Genomic DNA, 19,110 nt, shown 5'->3' on the forward strand with positions numbered 1-19,110 from the left:
TTATGGATGTCCTCGATAGTTATTAAATTTTGTCTAAAAACATCAACAAGATATTAGACCCAACCTAACAATTGTCGTTCCTTTCCTACTTGCTTTTCTGATAATATTAATAAAAACATATTCCCATGACAGAATTTGTTCATGCATTAAAATTATCAACTTCAGATTGATCTCAGGATGTAAGATGTCATTCAGTATTGTCTTGGAAAGTAGATCTCATCAATAATAAGATCAAAACTAGAAATAGTGGATGCATACTTAATGGAAAGAACATTTGTGCATTACGGTATCCTTCTTCCATTTTCTCAGGCTGGCGGACTAAAATCAGTACATTGTGTTTAAACAAAAATTTAGTGCACAACTGATAAAAAGTTTGCTCCAGCGAGTGTTGGATAACAATGGTAATCCCCTTAAAAATATATTTTCACTAAACCTTCATTTGTATTTGTATTGGAGAGCTGACTGGGAAAGTCCATGGAGTTTGGACACATCCTTAATCCAATGGCGTTCCTTGATTGTGGTAGATAACTGTCGCATTTTATAAAATTTCTTTACACAGTGTCTTTATAGTGTGGCATTTGATTTAGAATTATGACTTTGTTTAATTTAAATGGAATTGAACAAACTTGTTTTTACACAGTATTTGTACTTTCAGGTTGTGTTGCATTTATTGGGGTAGCCACATACTTTCTTACGCGACCTTCAGAGGAAGTTCCGCTTCAAGAAAAACTTGTATTTGCTGCGTACTTTGCTGGTGCTATAGTCTGCCTTGGAATGTCATCTGCATTTCATACTGTGCACTGCCACTCAGAGTGTGTGGGGAAGCTATTTAGCAAGTACGTATATGCTAATAACCAGGCACGTACTTCAGTTTAACATTATCAGTTGACAGAATGCTGCTACTTGTGTGTGTGTTATTAAAATAATTTAATACAAAAATTCAAAAACATTGACTTTAATTAAGGAAAGAAACTATCCAACAGAACCTAGTTTTTGTAAGTACAATATTTTGTTCGTGGTGCACATTCCTAGAAACAAAACCATTGATACCTTAAAAATCTTAGGTAATTATGGTACTCTTTGGTCATATAGAAATGAAAATATACTTTACTTATTTTTTTTCTAGGCTTGATTATTGTGGCATTGCAATGCTAATAATGGGATCATTTGTTCCCTGGTTGTATTACGGCTTCTACTGTGATTTCCAGCCCAAACTTATCTACTTGAGTGTCGTCATTGGGCTGGGTGTAACATCCATTGTAGTATCCCTATGGGATAGATTTAGTGAACCTAAATACAGATCTTTACGTGCAGGTAAGTACTGCAGTCAAATTTTAAAGATGAATAATTTTTTTTAATCTGGCTTTTGAATAGACATCTTTTTCCTTCTTGTTGTTAGGATTCCTTTAAAATGTATTTGTAAGTGAGTGAATTGTTTTAGATGATGATCTGTAATTTATGGAAAGAACACCATTGTTACAGGTGTATTTATGGGCTTTGGATTGAGTGGAGTTGTTCCTGCTGTCCATTACGCTGTCTCTGAAGGATGGTTTAATGCAATTGCTCAAGCATCTTTAGGGTGGTTGATACTTATGGGATGTTTATATATCTTGGGAGCTATGTTTTATGCTCTGAGGGTACCAGAAAGATTCTTTCCAGGAAAATGTGATATTTGGGTAAGCAAATTGTCATTTAATACATATTCAGTGACAGTTGTTGACTAAATTGAAGTAAGTTAACTTTTTCCCCACAAAGCTTGTGTTCCTGTTGATTTTTTAGATAAGTTGAGAAAATTCTGCTGGGTTGCATAATTGCACCATGCAATTATTTACTTTTCAGACTAGAGTTGTTTGAACATACATTTTTTTTTTAGTTACAGGAAAGTATATGATGTCAGTGAGATGCTTGGTATTGCTTATCTTTAATAATGTCTTATATTCAGTTTGGTATTGCCCAATGCACGTTGGAAATTATGTGCAAGAGTTCAGTCAGTTTCTTGTTTCTGTTTTCATTGCCACTATAGCCACAAATCCACTTTCACACCTATATGCCGCTGTGAAAAGAATCACTATTCCCAAGGTTTTTTTTTTTTTATAATAACGGATACTTGTTACCACTATTTATCCTAAATTTGACTCGTTCTGTTTTAGATAAATCTGTTACCATTGTCATCTTCATGTAGTTGAAGAAATCTTGCTTTGACTTAAACTTCACTATCTGAAAATTTTCTTTCATTTACTGAAAATGCTCTTAAAACTCAGGCCTTTACTAGTTGTTTCTGCACTTCAGGAAAATAGTTACTTATACAATTTATTACTGATAATTGCTACTGCATTTCATTTGTCAAGGAGCAGTTTCACCATTAGTGTTAAGCATCACTATCAGTTCTGGTAACAGCAAAATGTCTTGACCTTCAGACCTGACTGGTAAATCTCCAGTCTGTGAAGGAAATTGGCAACTTCATTTTGTGCTGTCAGAATATTCACACGATTTCATTGCAAGCTGATGTTATGCTTGTTTATTTGTGCTGAGAAATCTGCTAGATGTGCCATTCTGAAAATACATAAATAAATAAATACATAAATAAATAAATAAATATATATATTGCATAGAATAATAAGTTTCAGGTCAAACATTCAATCAGGTACAAGTGTTCTCTGCAAAGCATCATAATCTATAATCAAGTGGCTGAACATTGTATTTGGAGCAATTTCATTCACCCGTGTATTGAATCCAGAGTGAACGCCAAGTGTGGAAGGTGTTAAGTCTGTACATTCATCTACCAAGATTGGTGTGCACATCTCATTTTTCTCAACAAAATTCTTCACCGTTTGGAAACACCTTCACTGCGTGTAGTATTGTCTTAGTGATTCTGACAAGTATTCTGCTTTCAGGTAGTTGTCTGTTGTGTATCAAGCATCTGGGAACAAGATACGTCATCAGTCAATTCATGTAACTACAGTGCTGTGTGCAAAATATCCAAACTCTAGTCCTCGATACACCTAATTGTGTTGTTAGAAATTGAAATTTTATTTCTTTTCCACATTTGTTTTCCTAGCTGACAGCTAGTAAATAAGATTCGATGAGAGCTACTCCTGGTGTATTATGTTTCTTGGTTTTAGAAATTCAAAGATCAATTTGGTATGAAGTTTAAAGACCACCTACTGTATAGACTGGGAATAATTGCCAGATGAATCCATGTGTGAAAATTTCAGTGCAGCTACTTGGAGTTTGAAGAATTCGGTGCACTTTTTCCAACAAACTCTGCATGACTTTTTCAAAGTTGTTTTAAGTTGTTGGGTTTCATGCTCACTGTTCTTTGGACTTCACTGCACCAATCACTCTGGAGCTTTTCATTAGCTTTATCAACTACCATAGTAAAACCCCATTGCAGAAAAGCATCTTTGTAATTTTTTTTAAGCAGGTGGCATAGCCCATGAAATAAGAGAAATCTGTCAAAAGTATTAGCACTTAAGAGCAGGAAGCAAATGATGCATTTTTGAACAAAAGAATATTGCAAAAATGTTACATTATTAATCAATAGTATAATGCACCTGATGTTTACTACTAATACACAACTAGTAAAGGCATCTCCAGTTTTCAAAAAGTGCAAAGTTATTGCCAGACTCTCTTTGCAAGATATTGCAGTTGTGCAATTTATGTCCATTATTTGTGGTTCAGATACAACAGAAGTTGAAACTCTTTGAGCAACATTAGATAAAAAATTTCAAGTTGTCCATTCTTGCCAGCAAGCAGTTTACTGAAAAATGATTTTTCTGTAAATTCTACAGCAGGTAATTTTCCTTGTATAATGTAGTCTTCATTTTATGTGCAAAAGTGCCATCCTCTCATGTTAAATATCCAGAAGTGAAATAGTCTCCCACTTAAGATCTCCAGAGTGGTCAACTAGAAAGCAAGCACAATTTCAAAACGAGTTTGTACCTGGAATGTTATATCACTGGTAAAAGTAGGAAAACTATAAAACCTTAAAAAGACAGAGGACAAAATATGAACTAGGTAGAAACTGCTGGGGAAATGATGAGATGGACCTGGAGAACTGTAGTCAAATGAATACATAATGTAATACTGAAGGGGACAAGTGAAAGGAATGCATGGAGTAAGAGTGTTTGACAGAGGAATTGTCTGTTGTGTGGAAAATGTAAACGCTGAGAGTGACAATGCAATAGATGTAAATCAGAAAGTAGTAGAAAAATATGTAATAATTATCCAGATCTGTATGCAATCTTCAGAATGTGAAGACCAGCTCATAGAGGACACATACAGCATAATAAAGTAATGAATGATAGTAGAGGGTACTGCAAAATTGTACTGGGTGATTGGAATGCTTTCATGAGGAATGACAGAGGTGAACAGCTTCTTCACTTCTGCAGGGAAAGACCACTGGTAGTGGCAAATGCATGGTTCAAAACTCATAGGAGGGAGTGACATCTGGAAATCACTAGGGAATAAATATAGAAACCAAATTGATTTTATATTGGTAGAATAAAGTTACAGAAATGGAGCACTCACTACCAGGTGCAGATATTAGTGACCTCGGTTTGCTTATGGCAGAAATAGAAATAAAAATGAAAACAGCTGGAAAAGGCTACTGTCATGAAAAAGTGGGATGAAGAGAAAAGACTTGGGAAAGAAAGAATTATGGAAATGCTATTGTTTGAGCTTACTAACACTTTAAGACAAAGAAGGGCAGAAAAGTGTAAGATATGTAAATGGGAATAGGGCAAAAACAGCCATCGAATGCACAGGAAATTATTTTGAAGGTGGAGAAGATAAGGTAACCCTAAAACAAGAACAATTAATATGCAGGAAACATGTACCAAAGACTGAATAACAAACTGTATAGAGAAATAGAGCACACTAGGGAAAATGGCTAAAAAGAGTGGTATGGTGCCTTTGACAGGAGAGGAAGGGAAGACACACTTTACTGTGCACAGAGTAGATTACAACAGGGGCTCAGAAAACACCAGCTAGTGCTGCAATGGAAATTCTCAGTAAGGACAAAAATGTAGTATACAAAGATCTAGAGATGTGAAGACTATTCAAAAGAACGATTTACACATCCTGCAAACTAACCATTCTTGGACTAGACTCCTTGACCTCTGTGAATGATGATTAAGAAATAACAATCATAATGGAAAGAAGTAAAGAGTGCAATAGCAGCAGTGAAAAATAGTAAAGCAGTAGGTATAGATTTGATACCAGGAGATGTACTAAAATGCTTGAACCAAGGAGGAAAAGAAATACTGAGCATATATAACAAAGTATGACAGTGCTGAATGGCCAGAGAACTTTTGACAGCATTGATTCCAGTACAAAGAAACAGTGAACCAAGAAATGCGTTGAACACAGGAAAATTAGCCTCATTTCACATGTAGCAGCAAAAGTTGTTAAAAACTATTTTAAGACTGAAAAAAAGTAATGTATGAGAATCTAGCTGAAGAGCAATTTGGTTTTAAACCAAGTGCAAGCACAAGAGATGCAATAGGTTGTGTGTGTGTGTGTGTGTGTGTGTGTGTGTGTGTGTGTGTGTGTGTGTGTGTGTTTATTTATATATTTTTTAGGGGGGCAGTTTATGAAAAGGGGAAGAGACCTAGTAGTGTTTTATAGACCTCGAAAAAGAATTTGATAATGTGGCTTGGGACAAGCTCGCAACCATGAGGGAAGTGAGTAGACAGGAAAACCAGATGACTTACAAACTAATTACATTTGAATCAAAAAGCATCAGTGGAAGTAAGAGGAAATGTACCAACTGGAAATTTAGATTATAATGGTCATTTATGTTTATCTTTTGGTTGCTGCTCACACATGCCACAGTTACAAATAAACAAACATGCCAACTTTGTCTTATCAACTCAGATATTCATGTCCAACAGTAAACGAACATCAGTGCTGTAAATTAAGAATTTCTTACCAAATAGTTGACACTTGAATCAGATAAATTTTTGTCACTTGTGTTTATTTCTCCTTTAACAATCAGAAATATGTTGACATGGTACTACTCATGCATTCTACTCAGCACAGTGGGTGCTGAGAGCGACTGTAAATGGGAAATGGAATTGAAATTGAATTTTTTATTTGATCCTGTAGGATTACATGGTGTTCAGTGAATGTACATGTAATATAGGACATTGTCAAAAATATAAAAACCCTCATTATCACATTCTTTCTAATTAGCCTAACATCCTTCATTGTAATTTACAAATTTAATGTGAACAATACTCAACACTGTAAAATTCCTTTTCCACCAGATACTCTTTTAAATTCTTTGAAAACTTAGTGTCATGTGCATTGTCACACAGTTTTTTTAAACAGACTTCTTAGTAATTTGATACCGGAGTTCTGGGGTCCTCTTTAAAGCATTGTCAACCGGTGAGGGTATACTTCATATATCATTCTTCCTCTGTGTGTTGTGGGAGTGTACACTAGCATTTGTAGTCCACTCTGCACTATTTTGAGAGATGTAGTATAGTTCCATACATTTACAAGGCGGAAAAAGTTAAGATGCGTAGTCTTTCTGCATGTTTAAGAAGTATTTCTTCTTAATGATTTTGACTGTTTTTGTTGTAATGTGAACACCCTTTTTATTTCTTCAATGTTAGTTTCCCCGCATTTGTGTTCCATACTGCAGGTATGGTTCAAAGAGTCAATGGTACACTGTGCACAGAAACTGTTTGCATGCTGTGCTAGCTGCCTCATTATATATATGATAGAGCTAAGTTTTTTTACAGACAGAGGCACTGACAATGCATTTTTGTTACATGTCACTAATGGAAAAAACAGTGCACGAGTTGAACTTGGTAGAGCCAGTAATCAGCATGCTGTAGCAAACAAGCCCCTGCTGAGATTGGTTGTCATTTCTAATTCCATCCCCCAGCGGGTCCGGAGGTAAGAATAGGCCCGAGGTATTGCTGTCTGTTGTAAGAGGCGACTAAAAGGAGTCTCTCAAGTTTCGGCCTTAGTGTTATGGTCCCCTGTAGGGTTTGACCTCCAATTTTTCAAAATTTTCCTCAAGAGCTAGCCAGTTGGGGAAGGGCACCCTCCGTGGTGCATTGAGATCTTTAGCCCACTTTTTCATCATGGCATTGCAATCCTGCTCATCCTACATCTCTTTAGTAAGGATACCTTTCTAGATGTGATTTTGTCCACCCACTATGCAGTGTAGTTTTCTGTGCTGACGATAACCACGGACTTATTTGTACCTCATATCCAGCAAGGTAGCCAGTTTATTGTGGTCTGGCTACCATTTACCCTTTTGGTTGTAGCCCCTGACACCACAGGGATCACTCTGCTGATGCCTGCGCTGTTAACTCCCCACATATACTGAGGAGTAGATGCTAGTCACCCTGGGGCATCGAGTCTCCCGGTAATGGCCATCCTGCCAGGTGGCCTTTGCTGCGGCTGAGTGGTGCCTGTGGGGAAGGCCCCTGGTCGGTGTGGGTGGCATCAGGCGGATGACACATCATGAAGTGTAGTACATTATCTCCTGCTGGTGGCATGCCCGCTAGCAGCCTCTAAGTGGGCATAGTCTAACTTTAATGTTAAGAAATATGACCCCAAGTTGTTCCCCTCCCTCACTACACCATGGGAGGAACGCCAGGCCAAGGATAGCAGCAAAGCTTATTCATCCTGGTACCTCACATGTAAGAGTGTTGATGGGGAATCTTTCTTGTCAATGAAATCTCAGTTTTTTTTTTGTGGAACATATGGAGGACAAATTTGGGGAGGTGGAGGGCTTGTCCAAAATGCGCTCTGGGTTGGCTTTGATAAAAACGGCATCCTCTGCCCAGTGACGGGCATTACTCGCTTGTGGCAAATTGGGAGATGTTTCTGTTACCATCACACCTCATAGGAGCTTAAATATGGTCCTTCTGCAGTCTGATGATGAGCTGCACACCAATTTAGAGCGGTGAGGTGTTCATTTCGTCCGGCGCATCCATCGGGGTCTGAGTGATAACAAAGTTACCACCAGTGCCTTCATCTTGGCCTTAGAGGGTGACACATGGCCCGAGAAGGTCAAGGTGATGGTTTACCACTGTGACATCAAGCCATATATCCCTCCCCCAATGCGGTGCTTTAAGTGCTGGAAGTTCAGCCGTATGTCTTCCCACTGTACTTCGCCCCCACTTCTGAGCCAGAGAAGCATAAGGCTTCTTTGGATCCTCTCACTAGGAAGGTGTGCCCTTTGGCTCCCTCTCTTCCCAGGTTTCTGCTAGTGGGAAAGATGACAGCTGCCAGTGGCTGAAGAGCACAAAAGCTGCTGGTTGTAGGGCTTCACACTCATCCTCAGTCCTGCACACTGATTCATAGAAGTCCTCCCAGCCAGGGAAACCCAAGGAACAGTGCGAGAAATCGAAAAAAGAAGACCCCCTAAGAACAAGGAACTTGCAAGCTCTGCGTCTCAGGATGGGGTGGAGATTCTGGCATCCACTGAGGACCTGGATCTTGTCGGACCCTCAGTCACAATGGACATGGACTGCTCAGGCAAAAATTCAGTGGCAGCAGGTGACCAGGAGGTGTAAACTGCCTCATTGAATGTTCGATGCTTTCCCAGTCTCAAGATTGTCATCCTCCAGTGGAATTGCAGCAGTTTTTTCCACCACTTGGCTGCGGTACAGCAACGGTTAAGCTTTACACCTGCTTTCTGCATTGCTCTCAAGGAAACCTGGTTCCTGGCAGTGCGGACACCTGTCTTCTGCAGCTATAAGGGATATTACAGGAACTGTAGCAACTATAATAGTGTCAGGCGGAGTTTGCGTTTATGTCCTAAAGTCAGTCTGTAGTGGACTGTGCCCCTTCAAACCTCTCTTGAAGCTGTGGCTGTCAGAATAGACGACACGGGAAATAACGATCTGCAGTTTATATTTTCCTCCAGATGGTGCAGTATCCCTCAATGTATTAGCTGCATGGATTGATCAACTCCCTAAACCTTTCCTACTTCTGGGACATTAATGCCCATAACCCCTTGTGCGGTGATACCATGTTTACTGGCCGAAGCAGAGATGTCGAAACTTATTGTCGCAATTCCTCTGCCTCTAAATACTGGGGCCACAACACATTTCATGGTGGCTCATGGTAGTTACTCATCCATTGATTTATCAATTTGCAGCCCAGAACTTCTCCCATCTATCCACTGGAGAGCACATGACGACCTGTCTGGTAGTGACCACTTCCACATCTTCCCGTCACTGTCCCGGTGTCAGACCCACGAACGCCTGCCCAGATGGGCCCTAAACAAGGCAGTCTTCGAAACTTTCACCTCTGATGTCACTATTGACTCAGCCCCACATGGCAACATTGATGTGATGGTTGAGTAGGTGACTGCCACAATCGTTTCTATGGCGGAAAATGCGTTCCCTTGCTCTTTAGGGTGCCCCGGCAAAAAACTTTCTTGGTGGTCACTGGAAGTCGCTGAGGCAATTACAGTGTGTTGGCGAGCTCTACAGCAACATAAGAGACACCTTCCCTACAACATCTGATAGCCTTTAAGCAACTCCTTGCCTGTGTACGCCAGCTTATAAAGTGATGGAAACAGGAGTGTTTGGAGAGGTATGTGTCAACCATTGGGTGCCATACGTCACCTTCCCAAGTCTGGATGAAGATCAGATGTCTTTTTGGGTAACAGACCCCAACAGGTGTCGCTGGGTTACCATCAGCGGCGTGCAATGTACCGATGCAAATGTGGTTTCAGAGCACTATGCTTGATCCTCTGCGTCAGAGAACTACCCCCCAGCCTTTCGCACTCACAAGCGGCAGATGGGAACTCCTCTCGTTCACTACATGCCACAATGAACCCTATAACGCCCCTTTTACCGAGTAGGAGCTCCTCAGCGTACTTGCACGTTGCCCCGGCACAGCTCCTGGGCTGGATCGGATCCACAGTCAGATGATTAAACATCTCTCATCTACCCACAAGCACCCTCTCCTCATCATCTTCAAGCAGATCTAGTGTGATGGCGTCTTTCCATCGTAGTGGCAGAAGAGTACCATCGTCCCGGTGCTCAAACCTGGCAAAAACTCACTTGACGTGAATAGCTAACGGCCCATCAGCCTCACAACGTTGTTTTTATGCTGCTGGAACATGTGTGTCGGCACTTGGGTTGGGTCCTGGAAGTCATGTGGCATACTGGCTTCTGCCAGTGGTGCTCTACCACTGATAAACTTGTATCTCTCGAGTCTGCTAGCCAAACAATCTTTTCCAGACAGCAACACCTTGTTGCTGTCTTTTTTTATCTATGCAAAGCGTATGCCACCACCTAGCTACATCATATCCTTGCCACATTATATGAGTGGGGTCTCCAAGGCCCACTTCTGATTTTTATCCAGAATTGCCTGTTGCTCCATACTTTCCATGTCCAAGTTGGTGCCTCCTATAGTCCTCCTCCCCCCCCCCCCCCCCCCCCCCTATATCCAGGAGAATGGGATTCTGCAGTGCTCTGTGTTGAGTTTCTCTATTTTTAGTGGCCATTAACTGTCTAGCAGCAGCTCTAGGGCCGTCCATTGCACCCTCTCTGTATGTAGAGGACTTCTGCATTTCATACTGCTCCATAAGGCGCAGTTATGGGCTCTCACCCACACCTTGCAGTTTTTGGCTGCTAAGTCATGTGTCATGCACTTCTGTCTGCATCGTACCGTTCGTCTGGAACCAGAACTTTACCTTCATGATGGTCCACTCACTGTAGTGGAGACATATCGATTCTTAGGACTGGTTTTCAACTCATGGTTGACTTGACTACCTCACCTTTGTCAGCTTAAGCAGAAGTGCTGGCATCGCCTCAATGCCCTCTGCTGCTGGAGAAACACCAGCTGGGGTGCAGATTGCTCTACTCTGCTGCAGCTCTACGAAGCCCTTGTTCAATCCTGCCTTCACTATGGGAGTCTGAGGGAACCGCCAAACCATAAATCAGTGTTGCGTGTACTCTACCCAATGCACCACTGTGGTGTTCGCCTAGCAACGGGAGCTTTTAGAATGAGTCCGGAGTCCATTGCAGATTCGACATGCACAAGTGCTCGCCAGTTGCATTGCAAATATTCGTAGTTGTCCTGAACATCCAAATTACCGTTTTTTCCACCTGTGGCAGTTCATCTGCCACATCAGTGGCCCAGGTCAGGGCTAACAATTGCAGTTCACGCGCAATCCCTTCTGTCGGAACTGGAGTCCTTCCCTTTACCACCTCCCATCCAGGTCCATTCGCGTACACCTCTATGGTGTACACTTAGGCTGCAGATTCGTCTGGACCTTTCATATGACCCTAAGGACTCAGTTACTCCTGCTGCTCTCCGCTGTCATTTCCTCTAGATTCTTGACGTTTTCAGAGGCTCTGAAGTGATTTATACCGATGGCTGGATGGCTGATGGTCATGTTGGCTTCGCCTATGTCAACAGAGGCCATTTTGAACAGCATTCCTTGCCCGATGGCTGCAGTGTATGTACTGCAGGGCTGGTGGCTATCTCTCATCCACTGCAGTATTTCCATTCATGTCCCAGGGAATCGTTTCTTCTGTGTATTGACTCCTTGATCAGCCTACAAGTTATCGACCAGTGCTACCCTCGCCATCCTTTGGTAGTGCCCATCCAAGAGTCCATCTATGCCCTGGACCAGTGCTGTCAGTCAGTGGTGTTTATGTGGACCCCCAGGACACATTGGCATCGCAGGCAACGAACTTGCTGACAGGCTACGTGGAAACTGCTTCTGGAGATAGGCATCCCTGAACCTGACCTGCATTCTGACGTACACCATAGGGTTTTTCAGCTTTGGGAGACATGGCATAACAGTACACGCAACAAACTGCATGTCATTAAAGAGATTATGAATGTGTGGTCTTCCACGGGGGCCTCTCGCAGGGAATCAGTTGTCCTCTGCCAGCTCCGCATTGTCCACACTTGGGTGAGCCACGGTTACCTCCTGCCGTGAAGACCTGCCTGAGTGTCGGTGTGGCGCCCGGTTGAGTGGCCCATATTCTGGTGCACTGTCCGACTTTGACTGCCCAGCAATGAAATCTTGGTTTACCAGAGTTGTTGCGAGGTTGCGATATTTATCATTTAAGAGAATTTAATTTCGCAACAAAACTGTAACAGTTCTGTTTTTCTTTTCTTTCCCTTTTTTTTCCACAGAAAATTTCATTTTACCCATCAGGACATAATTGCCAGGTTGGGAACCATTGGTCTAATGTTTCTTAACTGTATACAGGTTTAAGATGATTGAAATTGAGAGAAATACGTGCCATGCCACATTTGAATATTTGTTCCTGTCAGATTAAAAATATCTCATAGAACGCATTATAATGACCAAAACATATATATCAGAAACACTTTAGATTTGAGTTTGCTTGTGTCCTTTATAGAATGATTACTATTACTATTTATGTATTACTATTTTGAATAGACATCTGCATACAGAAAATTATAAACTATTTTTTGTTATATTGTCCTGTTCTTCACATGTACCTTTTTGTCGTTTTATTTGTGATGTTATCAGTCAGCTGACTTCCCTGCTGTTCTTCACTAAAGTTTCAAAACAGCCATTCTTAATACTATAAATTTGAGAATAATGATTATCTGCTTGGTGCCTAGTGTCCACTACAGTGGACAGCTGTTAATGGTTGCTTTGCTGGCATTTTCAATCATTCGTATATTCCTATGCTGCAAATGCACTCCCAGCTGGTGGTGTGCCCTACATGCATTTGCAGCCTCATGACTGACTGAAAACACCAGAGAAGTGACCATTAAAAGCTGTCCCCTGTAGTGAAATTCACGCACCACAGGGCTAACTTCTTTGTATTTGCATTGGTCTTCATTTTTATGCTAATTTTAAATATGGGACAGTGTCTTAAATGCTGTTCATAGCATTTTAATGTTCGCTGTCAATGCTGAGTCAGTAATAAATCTTATGTCAATACTTGTTGTCTAAACTGTGTAACAGAACTTGTAGATTTTGATCTGTAAAATACTAAATGTACAGCTCGTATTCCAATCAGAATATTATTTATAAAATACAAAAGCAAGCAAGGGGGTATATTCTGTGGCTAGACAGTTGCTGCTTGACTAAATACTGCCTTAGGATTATTGAAGCTTTCATTAAGTAAAGCATAACGGTACTCTGTAAACTGAATAGGATGACAGTCAGATTCCTGAACTGTACATATTTCACTCCAGCAAGAAAAGTGGCAAAAGTTGAAAAACAGCAATTTTTAGTTTCACATTGAAAAATGTGTGTGAAGTGCTCCAACATGTGCAAAAAATATGATGGAGTGTATTGCCAACAATACTTACTTGAAATTTAAAGGAAGCTTGTACTTTATCAGTATAAGTTTTATAAGATAGTCTTTAAGTTATTTTTCAAAGCACTGTATTTTTGAGTTCTCTCTGTTATTGCCAGCGTGTGATGTTAGCATTAGATATAAATTTCAGCAATGAAATTCAGTTTGAAGGTTTTTACAACATGCTTGACAAAATTTGAGATTTCAGCTACAATCTTTAGTGTAAAAATGTGCATCTAAGACTGAGAGCTTCTGAGATTGAGTTTCTCTGTGCCATCTCCATTATACAAAAATGCAACTTTAAAACCGCTGTTAGTAAAAATTGTTTTCAGATCAAACAACTGCATGCTATAGTTTCCTTGATAATTAAATATTGATGTTTCTTCATTTATGCCAAAAGTTTAATTTTCTGCTTAAAAATAACTGTGTGTAATAGACAGATTTTAGTTGTATTATAAACTTGCAATATGGGGGTAATATAATCTTGTGAACTAGTCCTTGTTCCTTAGAATAGGTAGTAAGTCAGATATTTGTATTTCAGTTTCAGTCTCATCAGATCTTCCATGTATTGGTCATAGCTGCAGCATTTGTCCACTACCATGGTATAACAGAAATGGCTATGTATAGGCTAAATGTTGGAGAATGTCAAACTCGGGACACACCAATTGATTCTGAAATTCATAGTATCAACAGGCAATCATTGTAATTGTTGTATGTGTGAGACTGTAAAAATATGTGACTATGGCTAGTTGACATGATGGTCAGTACTCTACATGTGAGATTGATAAATGATTCAGCAACTAAGTTGCTGAAGATCGTGTCATAAAGAGAGAGATGGTGCTGCAGTCATGGGAAAGTACTTCAAGCAAAACAGCAAAAAGAGTTGTCATCGTAGTAAGCTGGGTGACCAGTAGTGGTCACTGTTTGGGATTAAGACTTTTCACCTTCCATTATGTTTGTGTAATAAGTCACTTGTGATGAATATGACCATACCTAATGAAACACAATGTGTCTTTTGGTAAGTTATCAAGGCTGTTATGCAACACTTAGCATTGCACATGTCTATGTAGCATTTTAAATTCACATATCTTTCCCTGTTCGTTTGCGCACAAGCTTACTTTTGCTGAGTCAAAGAATTATCATGTCAAATATCACATTGTTTGAAGCTTTGTCGTGGGCTAATATATATTACCCTGCAAGATCTTTGTGTGTGTCTTTTAAATCTATATGTTTTGCTTTGGTGTCTAAAGAAATGTCATTTGGCCCTAAAACTTAAGATTGATTTACTTTATTTTAGTATACAGAACCACTGGAATTGTAAACAGATCAGGAGGTATACCCAGTAGATGTTAAAAATTGTCATGTGTATGTTCTTAGTATAAACTCTTACTACTTTACTTTTACATGTTTGCCATCACCATTGTAGTTATAGTGGTAAAGTGGTATTACATTCACTACATAAAACTTCACAAAAATATAACTTTGTTTGAAACATCAACATAAAGACTGAGAGATCACATAATATATGTGCTCAGTGTGTGAAAATGTAACAAAGTAATATATATGCACACAAAACATATCTAGAAGAGCGTATCTCTGAGAGAAATACCAGCAGTGTAATAGGAAATAACTCTGCAAAAATAAGTGGCACATTTGTCAAACATATATATGTGGCTGGTTTCCTTCACCATCATTGTCCAGTCTGAGCAAGTGTGGTGTGTCTAATAAACTTGTCATCAATGGGGTGTTAAACTCTAACCTTATTTTTTGTATGAAGTAACTGTAAAAAAAATATGAATACACTTCTTGTGTATGTAAGTATAACCGTCTTCAACTCTAACATTGCTTTCAACACTGCTATGCTTTCCTAGAATTAGTTCCATTGGAGGTGGTTTGTCTTTGTCTTCCTCCAATCTTTGAACTTAGTGACCCTGCCATTTATAAGGTGACCTACATTTCCACATGGACTCCAGACCACAGTGCAGTTTGCCGCTTTTCACATTAATAAATCTCTGCTGAGGTGCAAGAAGTGACAGGAAAAATGCAGGTGCAACTGGGGATTGAACCCAGCACCTTTAGATATTTAATAGGGATTTACTGGGCCAATGAGACTTATACTCTTCTTGTAAAAGACCGCAAAGATCAGGAGAAAGAACTACTTAGTCACTTATTTATTGAAATAAATTACTGTTGGACTATTATCTTAAGGTACTTTACATGAGTATCTATGGCTATACTCGGCATATCACTGAAGTACATGACAGCGTGGACAGTCAGACTGATCTGCAGTGTCAGTTTGTAAATTCCTTGTATGCCATTGTTAAAGTGTCTTGTAATTCTGTATCTGCTGTCAAGTGTGTGTGTGTGTGTGTGTGTGTGTGTGTGTGTGTGTGTGTGTGTGTGTGTGTGTGTGTGTGTGTGTGTGTTGGGGGGGGGGGGGGGGGGAGAGGGGGAGGTTGACAAACTGCTACCTTAACTCAGTGAACACTAAAGAGAGGGAGAGGGAGGCAGTGTGGCACATGTGCCATGGTAGAAAATACGAAAACCACTGCTAAATAAAGCACAGTAAGCTAACAGTTGTTGTAATGCACAGACAAACATAAAGTGTAGGTGAAAATTCTTTGGCTTAGGCCATTCAAACCAGATGACGAAATAACACAAACTGTCATGTGTATTGGCAAATCTTGGAACGAGGCTGTTTTCCTCACAAGTTAATTGTAAGGCTGTAAGGTGATGATCATTTATGGTGTTAAAAACTGCATATTAATTGGACTTGTTTGTGAAATGTATTGTCGAATATTTGGATGAACAGAGCTAAATAAGGTATTTTTGTTACTTCAATGGAATATAGAGCTTGATGGTCTGACTTTTAATTAGTGAAAAATTTTAAAGAAAATCTTGAGTGCTGTGCGTACTTCTAATCAAACCAGTTTCTAGTGTTCACTTTGATTTAGATTCTAAATTTAGCTCGAATAAATATTCCCATTATACTGCTTGATAACAGTAAATTAAACTTTTTATCCAATTCAGAGTGGAGAATGTTTCTTAACTTATTCAGAATTCCAACATACAAACTAAAACCACTCATAAAACAAAAGCCCATAAATTCGTTCTTGTTATTCTTAAAACTTCTTTATTAGGACAATGGCCTGAGTTTAGGGACACTCACATACGATGTGAATGTGTAATTAATGCTATTGGTCCTGAGAAGACAATAGGGTAAATGATTCTGAACTCACAATAAACAAAAGAATCAACTCTCACAGTTTGTAACCAAACCACTCCATGTGGCAAGTTACATCCTCAGGCTTCAAATTGCAGTCTGTTGTTGTGAACAGGTCTTTCAGAGTAATATGATTAGAGTTTGCCTTAAATGCATTCCTAATATTAATGTGTGCAATACACTGCACTGAAGATGGAAACACATCTGTGCATATTCAAACACTTTGTTTGTACTTAAACTGTGAATTCATGGCCCAGAGAATCTCTTCTTGACTTTTATACTGATTTTTGTATATAATTGTGTGTTGCAGGAGGGGGGAGGGGGGCATGTTTTCCAGTATAAATGATTGTAAAGGAAATAAAGTTTTTGACAACACAATTTCAAGAAAAGCTGATATCTTAACGTGCCCCTGGTGTTTTAATTGTCGTGGTTTCTCTGCAGTAGTGTGGCATTGAAACCTTTGTAATTTTAACATTAGTACAATTAAAAAGTGAAACATGTACTCTGGTTTCATCACTATGCTGCCCTCCACAATTTGAGTTTGCACCTTCTGTTTCACTAGTTGTGTTTTCTGTGCTGTAACTGTTGGTAATGACCCAGCTAGAATGGACAAATTAAATTGTTTGCAGTACTACAATATTTCATACGAGCAAGGACTGTGTTGCATAACTCAAATTACCATCACAGCAAACACAACCAGTGAAACAGAAGTTCATGTTCTTGTTGTAGCCTGTGATAGCTGCAGAGGATGTACCAAAAAATGTAGCATTCCTTATTCAAAACCGAAACTGAGTCATTACCAACAGTTACAGCACAGAAAATACAGCCAGCGAAACAGTGTGCATAAGTGAACTCAAATGGTGGAGAAATGCGTAGTAACCCAACTTAAATGGTTGTCTACTGAAAAGCATCTACGTGAATACCAATTACTTGAAATGTGTATGGTATCTCAAAAGAACATTTGGCATAAAATGAATCTTTCCTCAGAATGTGCCTAGGCATTAACAGTATTTACACTTACAATAAAATAAACAGTTCAGACAGAACAAGAAATTAGTAAAATCTTGATATACTGCTGGATTTTTGCCACAACTCATTGCATTGAGAACAAACCCATAAAAATTTCATGTATAACTGTATAGTGTATTATATAGCAACTCCCTTAATTATTCTGATGTAAAATTCTGTATATGTGTGTATATTGGTTATCAAAGAGGTGTTGAATATTTATATTAAATTCTGTAATGTGCAGTGATATTTATTTAAAGTTATAGTGACACTGTTCCAACAGTGAAACTGAAAAATATTGATTGTAAAGTACTTAAAAGTGCTGTAATTTTTGTGCTGTGATGTTTCATGAGATGCTTCTCGTGTCATAGTAATGGATATTGATTGAAAAGACAAATGTGCCACAAGATGGACTGGACTACATTAAAATTTATCTTGCAGTTGCCAGATTTTGCCAATTCTAACACAACAGTTCAAACTCACTTATCACTGTGAATTTCAAACCTAATATTGTGCAGTTGTGTTGAGTCAGATGCATAAAATTGAAATTTGTGATAATTAAATGCAAGATCTAAGAGTAATTTTTTTATATAGCAGTATCCTGAAAGTGGAACTTGATCTCCAGCATTACTGACGATTAGTGCTGTATCTTGAGGTGTAATTCAGAGAGACTTATTTTTTCAGATTTTTATGTATGGAAATACTTATTTTTTTAATACTTCCCAAAAATATTTGATTTTAAATCAATTTAGAAGTTGTTTAGCACACTGGTTTTTTAGTTAAGTGAAGTATATACATACTTGTAAATTGTAGAGTAAATGTTCTGTTATGTCAGTAAAGCTGCAACTTTTTGTTTAAAATATTTGTAATTGTAAATGTCTTCTTTAACGTAATGTTGAGAAAGAATTGTTTGATTGTTGGAAGTAGTACATGTTGAAATATAATTCGACAGTTATATTATTCTTGTTTAATGTTTGGGCTGTGCTCTAGCATATTGAAGTGATAGTAATTTACTATATTGGAAATAAAGATTTTTAAATATTTTTTATTTAGAGTAATTGTTTACTCCTTGAATTACACCCTATAAGTGTCCGGTGGTACCTGAACTAGCACAGGTAATTTTTGAATGAATGAAACCCATACTTCTTGACAGTGTAGGGGAACAGTGTGGGAGACCCACACTGCTGTACTACCATAATTTTTAATAACTTTATAGTTCAAAAGAATATTGTATTGTTGGTTGACTGAGTGTAATTAAATGCTTTTGAAATATGCATGTGAATTATAGTAAATTTAAGATGAAATCTGTAAGAATTTGGAACAGCACTCACTACCACAATTCTACATCCTTAAATTTTTTTCACACATTTGGATTATCAGTTGGTTATGTTAGGTTTTTTTTGGGGGGGGGGGGGGGGGGGAGAGAAGATTGTCAGGCTACTAAAGTTGCTGTCGCTGGAAAAGTGTTGTGACAACATTCTTTGTAGTCAGACTCTGCTGTGTAAAAATCATTATCTGCCTGAAGAAATAAGTCTAAACTCTTTCCTCCCTCATTCCCATTGCCAGTTAATATACTGTAACTAACCATTCAATAAAGAAAAT

The 19,110-nt window shown here is 38.9% G+C and overlaps 1 protein-coding gene across 1 annotated transcript in view; it reads left to right on the forward strand.

Moving 5' to 3' along the window:
- The window catches only part of LOC126297872 (adiponectin receptor protein-like), a 74,731-nt gene extending 56,180 nt beyond the window's left edge, over positions 1-18,551 (forward strand). The window contains exons 4-7 of the mRNA XM_049989163.1: positions 656-836; positions 1,127-1,314; positions 1,483-1,676; positions 13,819-18,551. Of these exons, the coding sequence (XP_049845120.1) occupies positions 656-836; positions 1,127-1,314; positions 1,483-1,676; positions 13,819-13,983 (728 nt within the window). The 3' untranslated portion in view covers positions 13,984-18,551. The remainder of the gene's footprint in view (positions 1-655; positions 837-1,126; positions 1,315-1,482; positions 1,677-13,818) is intronic.
- The last annotated feature ends 559 nt before the right edge of the window (positions 18,552-19,110 follow it).

This window comes from Schistocerca gregaria, chromosome X (assembly GCF_023897955.1).
Source record: "Schistocerca gregaria isolate iqSchGreg1 chromosome X, iqSchGreg1.2, whole genome shotgun sequence".
Lineage (NCBI taxonomy): Eukaryota > Metazoa > Arthropoda > Insecta > Orthoptera > Acrididae > Schistocerca > Schistocerca gregaria.